Below are 16,998 nucleotides of genomic sequence, written 5' to 3' on the forward strand. Positions count from 1 at the left end.
ACCCTCAATATAGTTTATATTGATGTCAAAGTGCACCATGAAACAATATCTATGTTTTCAATGGGGAGGAATTGTAGCATAGCTCAGACAAGAGCACGATAATAATGGAGACAGATAAATTTATATTCAAGCACTACTTATAATGGAAACAGGTAAGTCAACCACTACTTATAATGGAAGCAGGTAAAGGCACATTACATCATCATTGTGTAAAAATGGGATCAGACACTACCTTTGTCCAGAATAAGGCAAGAGGCAACCGCATAGATTTGGGTTTGCATTGCATAATGACACAAGATAAACATCAAAAGCCCAAAAGAATTGTCAACAATACATTAAAACATGTTGCTCACATGGAGCAAGTACTGACGGTCAAGCTCATGGCCCCAGCCATGAAAGAAGAAGAACATCTCTTTCCAAGTTGTGGCACAAATACTAGCACCAGAAAAGAAGTCAACAAACACATTGATTGGCATGTGAGCTCCTAAACTACTCTTTTCTAAGATTTTTCCTAAGATGGTCATTGGTTTAGTCATGGAATTAGAAAAGCTTTGAGGCTCTCTTATTGATTCTAAAAATGGTTTTGGAATGTGCTCAAGTGGGGTTAGTGATTTATACTTGACCACTTTCTTAAAGATTGGCTGCTTAAGGATTAGCTCTAGTTTAGCACCAACTAAAGCCTTCGCCTTGAAAGACTTATTAGCCAAGAGCTCGCTACATCACTTATAAAATTCCAATCTTGAGGGTTCCGCACCAATTGTGGGTGTCTTCTCCTTCATGTATGCCTTCCTCATGTTGTCCCACTTACTCTTACTTTGTCCCTTGTTGAAATCACTCTTGCACTCCGTGTTCAAATCCCTAGCAATGAATGTCCAATCCTTGTTCTTAAAGCTCTGAGATCCACTTGCCTCTTGATGCAAAGTTAAGCAAACAAAACGTTTGTGCCTCCAAACACCACAAGTCTAAGTGCTTCCTCTTTTGGGGGGAGGCTTTAATTTTTTGGATTGCCTTGGCATAGAAGAGTGGGAGTTGGAGTTGCTACCTCTCCTCCTTGCTCAAAAACTTGCACCCTTGACATCAAGTGAACGAACACATCACTAACTTTTCTACTCCAAAATATCATTGAAGGTGACACTCAAGTCGATTGTTAGAGTCAAAGGCAAGTTATCATGTTTATCCATGAAAAGTGGCAAAATTTTGAACTATATATTTGAAATATAAAAAGTAACTCTCTTTTCGATTTAAACACAACTGAAAAAAAAACAAAAGCTAAATTTCCTTACATGAAGTATTCACATTTTGTCCATAACTACTAAGAGAATTGCACGGCAAAAATATGTGGTTATCATACTCCAACCTCACCCCCCCCCCCCTCTCTCTCTCTCTCTCTCTCAAATGGTACACAAGGAATACCATAGTACCATAAATGGAATGGTTGAATGGAACTCGTGCAAAATCATGATTGGCCGTACAATAAACGAGTAAGTTTTGGAGCCTCAGAGCAGCAAGACAGGAACAGGTCTAGATGACTACAGTTTCGAGACAAACTCGACCCTCAGATCCATCATTAAGGAGATCGTGTATAGGTACAAAAAACCCTCACACATCATGCAAAGGTTCAAGAGCATGTGCAAAGCCCATTCTGTACTAACCCTCCTAAGTCGTATACAGAACATCATGCCTATAAAGTCTGTTGTCTAGGCTCCCAGCTTTCATACCAAGCATCTTCAAGTAGCAAAACAGACATGACTGAACAGAGGAATACAACCACTACCATACAAACTATTGAAACCTCTTTCATAGCACGCAACTTCATATTGCAAGACAAACGGGAATGAATAGGAATACTAGCTTAGGCAAAGATTATCGTGAAAACTATTGGAAACATCACAAGCTCGTCTTCACAAAACAATTTTCACCCTAGGTTCCATATAATATGAGTACAAAGAGAACACCTTTTTATTTTTACAGAAATCCATAACTAGCCCACCCACGTGCATGCACACATGTTTTCAGAGAGTTATTCATATATGTTGCAACTTCACAAACTAGTTAGTGCACAAGTATCGAAGCACTCAACCCATATATGTGAAATCATTGGACATCACCTAGAACTCACGATCAGGGAAAACCAATGGGGCGATCAGAGACCATATGAAAAGACCAGCAGTGACCCATTGTGTGGTAATGCGCACCCAAACAGACGGCCAACCAACATCAATGAGCTCTTGGCCATCACTTCTCGCGCTTGTCCAACCCATCAACAGCATTGCTGAGTACATGCTGGCAAGTGCAAAAATCAGATGAAAAAAGGAGTACACGTAAGTCACCGGCTTTGGCTCACCCTTTTCATCATCTTCCTCAACTTCTCCCCCTTGAACCGGCAGCAATGGTTTTTGGGCACCTGCAAAACCGAATGTAAGATGTTAGTATACTATCTAATCAACAACCTTTAGGTGCAAAACAAGAAAAATGTAAACTATTGATTGCCTGCTCGTGGTGAAGATGGAGGTGATAAAAGTGCTGTCGAGGAGCCCGCCCGGACAGCAGAGTACACAACAGACAGAACTGTTGTGAGCAAACCGAGAACAAGGGTGCCCGTTGACACTGCTTTGGCATGGTTATGTAGGCCATTGCATTCATAATCATGAGGCTCACTAGATAAACCACTGTAGCACAAGTAAGCACAATACAGGGATATGACAGAAGCAGGCAATAGGCTTCCACTCACCTGTTTCAAATAACATAATATGCAGTTTAGAATCGTAACTGACAAAAATTCTAACCATGTCTAAATGAAATGTATGAGTTCAACCAAGGAAAAAAATGATTAAGAATGCCGGATAATGCAGACACAGCTGACATTGTTTCAGAACCCACGCCCACCCCCCAAAAAACACATGCGCGCACAGCTTATCAAAAGTGGTCCAACAAGTTGCTTAGAATCCTGAAACCGCTGATTTGATTAGCTTTTCCCATTAAGGGGTAAAAATTCAAATAACTATGTAGGAAAATGGTACCTTTGGGTGCAGTGAGATGACTGTAAATGCCAGGGAAAGGGAAAGTGTCACCACAATGAAGAACAAATTCAGTTGACAGTCATGCCCAGACAAGGTAAACCAATGGAAAAGAAGTCCCACAAGTGTAAATGTGGCAGCAAAACAAAATAAAGACACAAGAAGCAAGGCAACATACCTGCAAAATAACACAAAATCAGCACAAATTTTGAAATTGTACTTCAATAATGTATATATGTGTATGTATCTATAGATTGTGTCTATGTAATGTATGTATGTATGTATGCACCCATGCATGCTCAGTTGCAATCATACTTATCACACTTCAAACGTTTGGAAGTATAATAAGTAAGAAAACATATGATATCCCAAAGCCTGCATGTATGTATGTATGTATGCACCCATGCATGCTCAGTTGCAATCATACTTATCACACTTCAAACGTTTGGAAGTATAATAAGTAAGAAAACATATGATATCCCAAAGCCTGCCAATTATACACACAATATCATACACCGTGCATTGTAGTGCTTGTAGACCACCTTTTTCCAATGCATTTTCACAAATGCCATTCATAATCAAAAGAAAGAAACTTGAAAAAACTTTAAAATTTTAAAGTCTGGAAGATTCTGAAACTTTGGGCATGGTCATGACATGAGCTTGAGGCGTTGCTGGAGAGCCCCCCCCACACCCACCCCCAACACCCCCCCCCCCTCCCCCCCGCAGGGCCCTGTCCGTCTGCGTACCTCAGTCAGCCTCCGCCATTGCCCTCCGCCTCGCGCTGCCCCGCAATCGCCTGTTCCCTCCTCCTGCCCGCTCCCTCCTCCTGCCCGTTGAGTCCCCACCCTTGCCCTTCGTGGCCTGCACCTCAGTGCAGCCCGCCCTTATTCTCGCCGACTCCTGCCCGCTTCCCCCGTCCTGTTGCGCTCCCACCTTTCCTTCCTTCCGGTCTCCTGTTTTGGCCCTCCTTTCCGCCAGCCCCTCTTCCACCTTGCCTTCCTCGCCTTTACCCCCTTCCATCCCCATCCCCATCCCCCCCGCCTGAGCCCCTCTCATCGCTCTAGCCCTTTCCTTTCCCTCATCAGGTGTCTCAGCTTTCGGGTTGTTCTCTCTCTTCTGTGAGTGTCAGCATCCTCTGGTCTTCGCACCTCTAGGAGGACTCCCCGACCAGGCCGCCATCCCTTGTCATGCAACTGAGACCCGTCGCACTCCATACGGCCCATGTCTTCTTTGCGAGGTGGCAACATGGCTTCGACCTAGCGTCCGACCCTCTAGCTGGCATCCGACCCAGGCTTTCCGTGACAGTTTGCTTTCCTGGTCTCAGGAAGGAATACCTTCCACTCCTGGTGATAGGTTGTGTTATCGGGAGAGTGATGGAAACCAGCAGAACCCCCCCCCCCCAACATTGCCGCTTTGGTTCTAGCTCAAACGGCCCAGATTCCATCTCTTCGTATTTGCATAGCCTCTCCGGAGTCAATTCCTCATATCATATCACTTCCTTGCCTCCGGAGATCTCCTATTCTGCAGAGAGTACTCTAGCCTCCCTGGCCAATGATTCATTTGCTGACAGATGGGACACCTTGCTAGAGCTTGTCCTCGTCGTCCAATCTAGGACCACCCCCCCCCCCCCCCACCCCAAGTACCTTCGAGGAACCTGCCACTGACGACTCCTTTATGGAGACCATTGCCTCGTCACAATCTCGCTCCAGGCATCCAGATTCTCGCGAGGCCCTCTGACCCTTCAGAGCATTCGGCGGGCCTGACCTCGTAGCTCCTGCCCTCCCCCTCCCTCATGGGTGAACCGTTCTTGAGGCTTCTTCCTCCGACCTCCCTCCTCAACCCTTCCTCCTCGAGTTTCCTTCCTCTGTCATTGATCGTGATATGAAGTTCACAAGTCACTTCTGGCAAGAAGTATTCAAGAAATTGATTACACAATTGAATTGAGTTTGGCGGATTATCTAGAATCCGATGGTCAAACGGAGTAGGTAAATCAAACTCTCAAGGATATGCTTCGTGCATGTGCCCTCATTCTTGCTCTACCGGGGATACTTGATGTTAAAGAACCACTTGGCTGTGTTTTCTTGTCTGGACCAAAAACAGCTACCTTTGTACTGTGCGTTTTCCAGTCATGCACTGATTCATCACCTCTGGGATCATCCATGCCACCACTTTGTCCACACCACCGCAAGGTCGAGACTCTGTCGAGGTTTCATCCCTGTGCGATGAAGTAAGCATGGCTGGGATAAATGATCGGACAGAAGGGAAACGACAAACTTCTGGCTGAATTTCTTCACCAAAAGGCAAAACTGGGTGGGATGTGGCAAGCAATACATTTCTGGCTGAATTGCTTCCCCAAAAGGCAAAGGTCTGACACCAATGTCACACGGGGAAGAATTACCTGTGTTAAGAACTGTGCAAAACTCAGAGATGAACAAAGAGAAGAGAGATGTTGCTGAAAAGTGTGTTCTATATATTCATCAATATTTTAATAGATCCTGGCCTTGTGGCCTCCCAAAAGGAATCTCCTATGCCTATGCTGCGTCCCACAAACCTGGGATCAGATGAGTAGAAGTGGGATTCAATATGCCTATTTATAGGCTCCTAAAATAACATAAAATGCAGTCAGCAAGTAGACCAGAAGTCGGCCTGTTTTGGGGCACACAAAAATGGATCTAAAAATGCCTCATTATGTTGTTTTGTTGTCCAGCACTTCCATGGAAAAATACCTAGCCTATTACTATGGCTATACAATACCAAAAGGTTCCTAATCACAGCCTAAAATAAAACTGGGGATTAAGAATGTCCACACGCTGTGCATGTGATAATGGCAGGGTGATGCAATCTGGCATGAAGATTATGCCTAGCATGACAGGTGATGTGGATACATGTGACGAGTACATCATTCATATGAGAAAGGATGGGCTGCTCATAGTACATCTTGGTATTGGAGGACAGATATTATGAGTCCACATGATGCCATGTTGGTCTTGTGCATGTAGGCGGATAGCCTATCTCATGGAGACGAGGATTGGCTATTTACATGGTAGATATGGCCTGGTTGTACGTTAGATATATGCATTATAGTGTAGTATACTAGGATATTTTGGGTGGACATGACATTGGTTTTACACTAGAGCAAACGATTAGAGGTTGTACTTCAGTGGTTGTACAGTTATTTCATTTTATGTTGACAAGGAAGAGTGTGACTGGGTCTGGAGCACTCTCTTAGCCTCTCTCACAAGTTCTAGGGTTAGGGTTTGGCAGGTTTGAATGAAAGCTTTACATGTATCAATCTAGTCAAGAAAACCCTCATCTGTCAAGTTTATTAGTTATGTCCTTGTATTCTTTGCAAAACTTTTTCAAGTGTTTTCTTCTTCTTTTTTCCTTGAGAAATAGATCCTTCTATTAGTTAATGAAAAAACAGCCACAATGGGCTAAATACAACCACAAAGGGCTAGATACATCCTCGCCTCATGTATAGGGTGGGGCTCAGATAATCAAAATGGGTGGAGAAAGATACACTTTCCCTCCGGCTGGCCGCTCTATGAGGAGAAGGCTATCTCATACAAGGGGAAGGGGGGGGGGGGATAACTACATGGGTGGCCTGTAATGCCAAGTGGGATCACCTTCGCTATCCGTGAGAAAAGGGCCAGCCCGCCAGAGCCTCAAGAAAGCTTCCCGCCGCTTCCGCATGCGATAAGAGCCACCCTGCAACTTCCCCCCCTGACCGTGGAGGGTATGAATGATGTCGAGCCAAATGCTCCTGATGGACTCTGTAGGCGGTGTGTGGGTACCCTCGATGGCTTCGCTGCATCTAGCCTGCCATATGTGCCAGGCTACATCTCCCATCTCTGACATGAGCCCGGTCTCCAGTGGTATGTAGATGGGGCTAGGACTTGTACTACCGAAATGCGGAGGTGAGAGACCCGAAGGGCTAGCCCCCCACCATCCTCCTCATAAGCCCTGACCACCCTAGCCTCTATGGCCCAAGCCACGGTGCCCCAAGTAATGATCCGGGTCGGGGGCCCTATCCATTGTGAAGATGCAGAGAATCCGCTGCCAAACTTGCTAAGCCTTTGAGCAACCCAAAGACAATGTCGCTGAGACTCTTGAGGGTGACCGCACCTCGTGCAAGCTGCAGGTCAACCTCCAATGGCCAAGCACGTGCCCACCACCAAGATCCTATGTGCCATCAGCCAGAGAAAGAGGGTAATCTTTCGAGGCTGAAAACTGTCCCAGAGCCTCTTCCAAAAATCGGAGGAGAAGCGCTCTGAGAGGCCCTGTGCCTGCCAATATACTGTTGCTGCCGGGGTGCCATCAATCTCTCGCATCTAGATCCTGCGGCCTAGCCGCGCTGTGTATGCAAAGAAGAGAGCATCCATGGTGGGTCTATGTGCCACTCCCATGCCTGAAATCCAATCACCCTCACCCTCTGTAAGGTGCAGCCACGTTGTTCCTTGAATACACCATTCGGGATGGGTGTATTCCGAGGCAATGCTATGCAGGCATTTTCTCCAAGGTTCCTTGAAATCCGGGTCAGCATACATTGCCTTCATCGGCATGAAATAATCACTATGACAACTCTCCATGGTGTGCATTGGATGTGGCCTTCGACTCAAGGCGTTGGCTACCACATTCTCCTTACGAGGCAAATAATCAATTTGAAAGATAAACTGAGCATAGAGACCCTCCGTGGACTACCACAAGAATAGCATGCCTCGTAAACACACCTAGCCTCACTGGAGGAATCAAGCATGGGATAGGAGTCAGCCACTCCTAAGGAATAGCAGAGTTGATGTCAATGCTGAGCTTGTCTCTACCTCGGATCCCTGTCAGACCTCTCTCCTGCACCTCCTGGGGTAACTTCCTGTGTGCAAGCCAATCTTCAAGGGACCTGGTTGGTCCTATGCTCAATGCGCCCCATGATATATGAGGTCGGACCCCCAACATGAGGCCATTGGGTAAGCGGATTAGGGGGTTCCACACCAATGGGTTGCCGAAGCCCCTCCTTTGAGGCTACCAGAGCTATCTGCCTAAGGGCCAGCTTGAGGTGATCCCAAGCTTGAAGTAAACTGGCTGCAAATCTCTCCTCAAAAGCTGGGCTAAACCATGGGCCCGCATCTCTGTGAAGATCCATATGGTACTCTACGGCCAAGGGCCCCCTAGACTCAGAGTGCGGGCTGAAATCCGGGCCAAGAGAAAGTCCTTCCAAGGTTCACCACCGAGAAGGAGTCCTCTAACAATTAGCTTGCCCAGCAGGACACGACTTTGAATAGCAGGGTCAATGATATATATACATATATACCTAGATGAATCCAAGAACATGCCCAAATTCACCTTTTAGAAACGTGCATGTTATATACTCATGGTAGCTAACGTCATCAGTGCCCAATAGCGGGTGTAGAACTCTGTATCAAGATATGCTCTCACACACGCACTCCACACACACACACACACACACACACACACACATAAGAGCATATATTTACACAAAGCCCTTCGTACTGAGTTTCTGTCAAACCTCTCGAGATGCAGGACAGACTCAGCCATAATGAAGCCTAGCACTAAGGAAGTAGCAAATAGAAAGAATTAGTACAGCAAATAAGTAGTTGATAGGGTAAATGCACCGCTAAAGATAGAAAGAATAAGCACAATATCAACTGGCCGCAACTCAGACGAAAACTTCACAATGTGAAATCTGCATGTCTGCTAATACGACTAAATTATATACCTAGATGAATCCAAGAACATGCCCAAATTCACCTATTAGGAACGTGCATGTTATATACTCATGGTAGTCAACCCACAAGACTATAAAACTATCAACTCCATTATGCATAGTATGGACTAGATACTACGTACGACATCCCCACTAACGTCATCAGTGCCCAATAGTGGGTGTAGAACTCTGTATCAAGATATGCTCTCACACGCGCACTCCACACACACACACACACACACGTAGAGGGGGTCGATGATGCCTAGCCCCCCACTACGTCGTGGCTGAATGATCACTCTCCATGCCACCTTGGCCTTGGCAAGCCTCCCATCACTGCCAGCCCATAGGAAGTTCTGAATCAACCATTGTACCTGGCCAATACATGCCTGAGAGAAGGCCCAGCACGAAGTGATATACCACATGGTGGCAAGAAGAACTTGGTTCACCGCCACCACTCTACCTGCTAGGGAGAGCCTCGCAAAACTCCATTACAAAATCTTCTTCCGAATACTCAAAAGAAGAGGGGCGAGCTGCTGCTCAGGAGAGATGTCAATGCTCAGGAGAGATGTCAATGCTCACCTCGCATCCAAGAGAGCGAACTGGAGTGCCCCTCAGGATCCATTGGAAAGCCTCAACTAGGCGCCAAGTTAGGGCAGGTGCAAAGCCTACCCAAAAACCACACGACTTGTGCCAATTGATCTGTGCTCCTAATGCGCAACAAAAGATCTCGATCACCTCCGTAAATCTCTAGAGATTCCCCACATTTCCTGAAAAGTAAGCTGCGGTGTCATCTGCAAACTCTGAGCCTAGCAACTCCTCCTTAGTACGGAGGGGGAGACGCAATCCCTAAAGCCCGGTCTCCTAGGCTGAGAGAAAACTACTCATGGCCTCGGCAACGAATAGGAAAAGGTTAGGTGCCCTTTCCGTACCGAGCGGCGAAAAAGGGAGAATCTGTCACCACGGCTCCCTGAATGAGAACCTGGCTGTGAGAGACTGAGTAAAGTCCTGAAACCCCACGAATTCACTCCACAGGGAAACCCATCCGGCTCATCATGCCCTCCAGAAAGCTCCAATCCACCCTATCATAAGCTTTCTCAAAGTCTAGGAGTAGCTGCTGCCGCATCCTAGCCAAAGCAGTCGAGGTGAAGATGTTGTCCAAAATGCTCTAATCCTGAACAAAACCTCTCTGAGTGTAAGGGATCAAGTTAGGGATGAAGGCTGAAGTCTCCGACTGATGGCCTTGGCCAAGATTTTGTACGCGGTCCCTAGAAGAGTGATGGGTCTCCACTATCGGATCACCATCCTCCTTAGGAATCAAGTGTATCAAACCCTCTGAAAGCCTCTTGGCATGCCTCCTGTGATCATAATCTCATTGAAGGCTGCTCAAAGGCCACCTTCCATGAGATCCCAGTGTCGAAGGAAGAAAGAAATTGGGAGTTCGTCCGCCCCCGGGCATTTGCTCCAAGGAAGAGTAGTCAATGCCTCCGCTAGCTCCTCTACAATGAAGGGAGTCAATAAGGAGGACCGAAGAGCGAGGGCAACCATCTCTCTCGTGTGCTGCAAGCCCGTCGCGCGCATCCACCACCTCTGGGGATAATGGGGCACCGGTGAGGAGAGATCCGAAAAAATCAGTGGCAATGGCGCTCACATGGGGGGGTGGTCTTGAATAAGGCTATCCAGAATCCTAGAGCTTGCATGCTTGTCCTGCCTCTAAGGGTCTTATAAAGTTAGAATAACCGGAGTGTGATCCGGAAAAAGAGTGCCCACCAAGATGCCGATCATGCCCCCACAGCCACGAGCCGCTCATCCACATCAAATCTGTCAAGTTGAGAGAGATTGGGGCCGATGCTCCTCCGATCAGACCGCAAGAAGCACATGCTCCCAGGGCTGCACCCAAACTCTAGAAGATGCCAAGGATCCTGTCCCTTGAGTGCCAGGATCAACTCCCCCCATGCAGAATACTCTACGCCTGAGACTGTGGGGTTGTGCCTCCTCCGAGCCTGTCCTCTACTGCCTCTATCATGTTGAAGTCTCCCCCCATGCACCAAAAGTCAGCCCGAGGAAGGGCTTGACAAACTGTGCTCCAAAATATGGCTCTTACTACTGCGGCGTTTGGGGCATAGATGTCGAGGAAGCCCATGCAATCCTCTCCAATCGCAACGGTGACCCATTGTGCTCGCCCCGAGACTAGGATACGTGAGCCTGTCACTGCTGGTAAGAGCTCCTCACTGACAGAAATGCAAACTCCTCCCTGCGTCCCCGAGAAGCCAAAGAGGGGAACCAAAAAGTGTGGCTCCTGCGCCTGGTAAAATCTTACCGTAGCGACGGGTACGCCCCTGAGAGAGGAGGTGCTCCTGGAGGAAGAGAGTGTCAATGGATCCACCAACTGTAGCTCTGTGAAGCTAGCCTCTGAGGACACCTCATCTCTGAAAGCCCTCAAGCCCCCCTAAACCCTGAATGTTCTATGATGCGATCCACATATCAATCTATGTGGGAAGTGGAACTATCGGAACTGCCCTCCACTTGAAGAGTCTTGGGCATGGGTTTAGATGGGGAATAATTAGTGTGTGTCTTGGGGCGAAGGCGTGCCAAGTGGGTGTGGATCCTATCCTCCATGTGTCGCCACTCTATCCAAGCGCAAGAGTAGGCATACTCCCAACTCCATCGATCACAATGGAGGTATCTGTAAGAGGGGGGGAGTGGTACTGTGACTAAGATATGCAAGAACACAAAGAGTAGCATTGCCAAGCTGGAGGCCACCACCTCCCTGTCTTGGTCCCTATGGCCTGAGCCTCCAAGCTCTATCGTGGCCAAGGGCCACAGGTGGGTGAGCACATCGGTGATGCAAAGATCATGAAGATGGTGTGAAAGCTTGACTGCCTGTCCCTGTCTGGCGGCAACCACCGACTTCGAGTCCCACTCCGTCTTTGGGGCTGCACTCAAAGGAAAAGAAAAAATAATCGCACAACTCTCTGGCGTAGGTCTAGAGTGATGGAACACTACACATCCAAATGGGCGCTACTGTCTCCTCAAAAAAAATCTTCCCCCTCTACCGGGAGACAGCGAAAGAAACTGTAATCCACAGGCAACCCCAAGATCCTGGGGGAGGCACTTGGGAACTATGGGGGGAGAGCCCTCACCGGGGAAGCGGCAATGGTCATCTCTACCGGCTCCGAGAATCTACGGATCAAACAGCGAACAGAACTCATCAGCTGCCTCTGCTCTGGGTTGGGTGTTGCTGGCAGGCGGCGGAAGTGCTCTAGAGAGACAGAGGGAGGGGGGAGTACGGGCTCAGCAGAAGAGGACGGGGCAGAGGGAACCGTTGCGGGAAAAGTTAGAGGCGAGGATAGGGGAGGAGGAGGAAGAGGGGGGGAGGGGGTAGAGGGGGTGGGGAGGTGGAGAGGAAGGAGAAGGGGCCGGCTGAGAGTGAACCATTGGAGAGGGAGGCTGCTGGGATGGCCTCGTCGGGGGTTCAGTGGGGCCAGTTGGCCTCACTAGAAACTGAGAACCAGAGGAGGAATCTCGGGGGGGGGGGGGGGGGGAAGGGGCCGCCAGATCGGAGGGGCCAGAGGGACCCTCTCCGTGGTTGGAGGGGACCCATCACCGATGGGTGGGTGTTGTGATAAATGCTCGAAACGGTTCTCTAACAGAACCGAATCCTCATGTACTCTGCCGGCTTGGCGCGCATAGCAACAACGCTCAGCTCTGGTAGTCGGCTGGCGCGGCCCACACGGGCCAATTGTCCACCACTCTCCGACAGTAGGGTCGTCCACGGCCGGACCTGGTGCTCCGCTGCCTGAGAGCCTGCCTCTCTCTTTTCCCCATGATGAGGATCCGAACGGGGACTTGGGGGGGGGGGGGGGGGGGGACCACTGGCGGCTGGCGCCGAGGGCAAGCTCTAGCGAGGTGGCCCATCTGCCTGCAAATGAAAAAGTGGCCCGGAAGCCCGTGTGAGAGACGAGGCAGCAATGGGGGGGGGATTCCATCACTTTCCCTATGGCTCCACTGATCATCGGGAGAAGAGGAAGCTATTCCTTCCTAAGGCCTGGGAAGCAGACCGTCACTGGGAAGCCCAATACGCCAGCTAGAGAGTCCGACGCAGGGTCGAAGCCCTGTTGCCATTGTGCAAAGAAGGCCTGGACATACGCAGTGCAGCAGGGTTCAACTGCATGACTCGATCTAATGTTGCTGGTGAGTCGAACTCCACCTGATAGTAGCCACGTCCCAGAGGATGAATGTCTATGATCTTTGTAGGCCCACCGATGAGGCTTGCTTGCAAAAGATCTCTAAGTTGTGCGCGCGCTGGGCGGCTACCGACAATCTTGCATACCAGAGTTGATGCCTCTAATGATGCAACAGTCGTAGCGAGAAGCTGAAGGTCTGCTTCAGAAAATGATAAGCAAGTAACGGCGGTCTCGCTTCTGGTTGACGGAGCGGCTGCCATGGAGTCCTCCTGAGGGTGAAGAATAAAAAAAGCCGAGACTTGCTGACAGGAGAAAGCCCCTTGAATTGACACGACGGAGGAGACGAAATGGAGGAGAGGCTACAAAGAAGGGAGACACTGGAGGAGGAGAGAGAAAGAAAGAAAGAAAGAAAGCTATATTAACGTCTACTAGAGGCCGAACTCGACCTATGAGACAAATCAATGTACAACTGTCTATGTCTTCTGGATGTCCAGAAAAAAAGGACAAAATGAACATGAAATAAACTATGAAAGTACTGAGCTAGTGGGGGGGTGTGATGGATGGAGCACTACTGCTAGAGGCTCAGTATGCAACCTATATGCGCAGGGTATACAAGAATGCAATGCAGATCTGTCTAGCTCCAACCAATACCATAATGGGGGTGTAATATGTGATACATAGGCGATGGCAATGGCGAGGCAAAAATACCTCGGAGCATGATCTCCGAGTGTGAGTGTAAGTGAGCTAGCCGCTCCTGGATATGGTGCTGATGTCGAGCCCGTATCTCTGTGATCTCCCTTTGATGTAGTCTAGGAGTCTGGTAGCCTGGTGCTCTCGGTCTCCGTCTGGCTCGGAGGTCCGCAACGCACTGAAGTGTAACCCCCTCCTGTGTCAAGGTAGGCACTGGGATAGATCTCTGGAAGAAATCAGTAAGCTGGAGCTGTCGCCCACGTCTCCCTGTGGTATGAGTATGTAGTAGTCTCTCTCTGTGGCGTTGCGTCTCTAGCAAGAACTGGCCAAATCTGCGCTGGTTTGCGGACTCCATGATCTGGCGGAGTGAGGGATGTCCAGTGAAGATGGTGGTGTATCTCTCTCTAATGACACATACATAATGTTCCTCACTCTCAACCTCCTCCTGGCATAGTCTGCATATCCTCTCTGCTCTGGGGATCCGTGCTACCCTACTTGCCTCAATCTCAAGCTGGTGTGATGACACTCTCAGCTGGCCAATCACCACTCGGGCACTGTGAGAGAGAGAGAGAGAGAGAGAGAGAGAGAGAGAGAAGAAAAAAGAAAAAAAAAAGGGGGGGGGGAGCAAGCTGAGAAAGGGAGAAGGGGAGGGGCTGGGGAAAAACAGGGGCGCAGCAAGGGAAGGGAGGGGGAGAGGGAGGGGGAGGGCGCTGGCGGGAGAGGGAAAAAAGGAGGGACAGCGCTGAGAGGGGAGGGGGGACGGCGTAGAGAGAGGGGGGGGGGGTCGCAGGCAGAAAGCGCAGAAGGGGGGGAGGGAGCAAAACGCGCTACGACAATTTTTTCAAGTGTTTTCTTGTTTGCGTTTGTCGTTTTAAATTAGTGCAACTATTCCTACAATTTATAAGATTGGATACAATCCAATCTAATGAAGGTATATGGATTTTTTGGGGGGACTCTTTATCGTTGTTCTAAGTTGCATCTTTCCATCTATGTTAGCTACCACAGAAAGAGAGTGATCTTTCGGGGCATTGTTCCACAACCTCTTCCAAAAACCGAAGGAGGCCTTGAGACTGTCAATGCCCTCGACCTATGGCATTTGATCTTGCGGCCCAACCGTGCGGTGTAGGGAAAGAAGGGGGTACTGGGAGTCTCCTCACTGTCATCTGGATCATGCCATGTCCACTCCCCCGGGTCCCACTAGAGTCGTATGAAAGGATGACCCACCCAAATCCACAAACGCCAGAATCTCTCTCTAGCCACCTTGGTTGGTGGAGGGTCTATGTGCCACTCATGTGCATGGAAACCAATCACCCTCACCCTCTGCAAGGTGCATCCAATGAAATCCTCCATAGGGGGCTCTGATCTCTCAAGTTTGCCATGAGGTCCGATAGAGAAGGTGAGTAAGGCGGAGCTCTCATCAGCACCATGGACGGCCAAAGGTATGTCATGCCTAGTGAACACTCCCAACCACTGCCCGGGGGGGGTGGGTCAAGAATGGGGACCAACCATTCCGAAGGGATGGAAGAGTCGATGTAGAGGCTAAGTCTGTCCCTACCCCGTATCCAAGTGCGGGTCCTGTCCTAGGCCCCTAGGAGCAACTGTCTCAAAATAAACCAATCTCCAAGTGACCCAAGAGGGATCCTCCCCACAATACGTGTAGGCGAGCCCCCAGTATATGACCACTGGACAAATGGACCAGGGGAAGATAGTGGCTACAAATCTGTCCTCAAATGCAAGGCTAAAGCCACGAGCCCGCACCTCCATGAAGATCCATCTCGTACATTGGGGCCAAGGGCCTTGCAAAACCGAGGCGCAGGCAGAGATACTAGCCAGGAGGAAGTCCTTCCATAGCTCGCCACCCGGAAGCCACAAACTATCTACTTGCCCAAAAGGGCGCGGCTCTAAATGGAGGGGTCGATAATGCTCCCACCGGGCCGCGTCACGGCTGAACGATCACTCTCCAGGCCACCTTGGCCCGGGCAAGCCTCCCATCACTACCAGCCCAAAGAAAGTTGCGATCAACCATTGAAATTGACCAATGCAAACCCGGACAAGGCCCAACAAGAGGTGATGTACTACATGGTGGCGCAAGAAGAACTTGGTTCGCCACCACGACCGCCAGCTAAGGAAAGCCTGGTTGAACTCCAGTATAACAGCTTCTTCTGAATGCTTAGAAGAAGAGGGGCTAGCTACAACTCTGGGGAGATATCAATACCCACTTGGCATCCAAGATAAAGAATTGGAGTGCCACTCGGGATCCACTGAAAACCCTCAACTCATCTCCAAATCAAGGCGGGCAATGAGCCAACCCAAAATCCACACGACTTATGCCACTTGATATGTGCTTTAGATGCACAGCACAAGATCTCTATCGCCTCAGCGGATCTCTGGAGATTCACCCCATCTCCGGAAAGGTATGTTGTTGTGTCATCAGAAACACTGCATCAAGCAGCTCCTTGTAGGCATATGCTCACTTATGGTAGTGCTATGTGTGAACCATGGTTGTCACGGTACGAAAATACGATACAGTACAAGACGATACCATACGGGAATTTTTGGTACGATATGAAATTTTCGGATACCGTACGATAAAATACGGTTTTTATTTTTTACACTTACAACCTATGGAGCTTCAAGCTTGAATGTGAGGGAAGGTTGGCAGGGGAGGAGTCTACAGTGCTTGAGGAACCAGAACATGGATATGTGTCTCTCCCGGTTGGATCTCCCGATTGTCTCCAAAAAAGAACCTGGATGGGTAATGCAATACCAAAGGTCTCCCAGTGTAGCGTTTATGACTAAGGGACCGTCCTTGCACAAATACCAGGAGTGCATCTAGGGTGATAAGTTTAGGGACTCCTCTCTAGATCAAAATGGCCATGTCCAAATCTTATCCCTCGTACATAACTTGAGAATCTAATTGTCTAGCCTACCTATACCAGGGATCCCCAAGTGATGTAGCAAGATTCTCTCATCCTACTAATCAAGTGTACACTACCAGTCTACATCGCCAGATTTTTTAGGTCTCTCAACAACCCCATATGGAATACTGAGTGGACACGAAAGTTGCGAAGTATTGCGAGCATTTGGGATCTTCGTAAAGCAAGGTTTCTATATTTTTTTTAAGCATTTGGAATTTTTTTTTCAAGGAAAAAAAAATTTGGAAAAAAAAAAAAAAACTTCGTACTGTACGATATCGTACGGTATCGTACCATACGAACCGTACGGTACGAACCCATTCGTACCGGTATGAGAAACAACTATGGTGTGAACAGGGCTTAACTAAGGGCACCTTTTCCCATGTGGTTTTTCCCCTTGGATATCAAGTGTAAAAGGACACTCTACATATAATATTTTGTACTTCTATATTATATGGATGTGGCACACATGC

General features: G+C 48.7%; 1 protein-coding gene across 1 annotated transcript in view; it reads right to left on the bottom strand.

The window, feature by feature from the left end:
• Positions 1-1,863: 1,863 nt before the first annotated feature.
• LOC147639145 (uncharacterized) overlaps positions 1,864-16,998 on the bottom strand; it is an 80,650-nt gene continuing 65,515 nt past the window's right edge. Inside the window, exons 4-6 of the mRNA XM_086787713.1 lie at positions 3,021-3,195; positions 2,491-2,731; positions 1,864-2,404 (exon numbers count right to left, since the gene is read on the bottom strand). Of these exons, the coding sequence (XP_086643839.1) occupies positions 2,109-2,404; positions 2,491-2,731; positions 3,021-3,195 (712 nt within the window). The 3' untranslated portion in view covers positions 1,864-2,108. The remainder of the gene's footprint in view (positions 2,405-2,490; positions 2,732-3,020; positions 3,196-16,998) is intronic.

The sequence above is a fragment of the Cibotium barometz genome, chromosome 4 (genome assembly GCF_041138505.1).
Source record: "Cibotium barometz isolate CiBa-2024 chromosome 4, ASM4113850v1, whole genome shotgun sequence".
Lineage (NCBI taxonomy): Eukaryota > Viridiplantae > Streptophyta > Polypodiopsida > Cyatheales > Cibotiaceae > Cibotium > Cibotium barometz.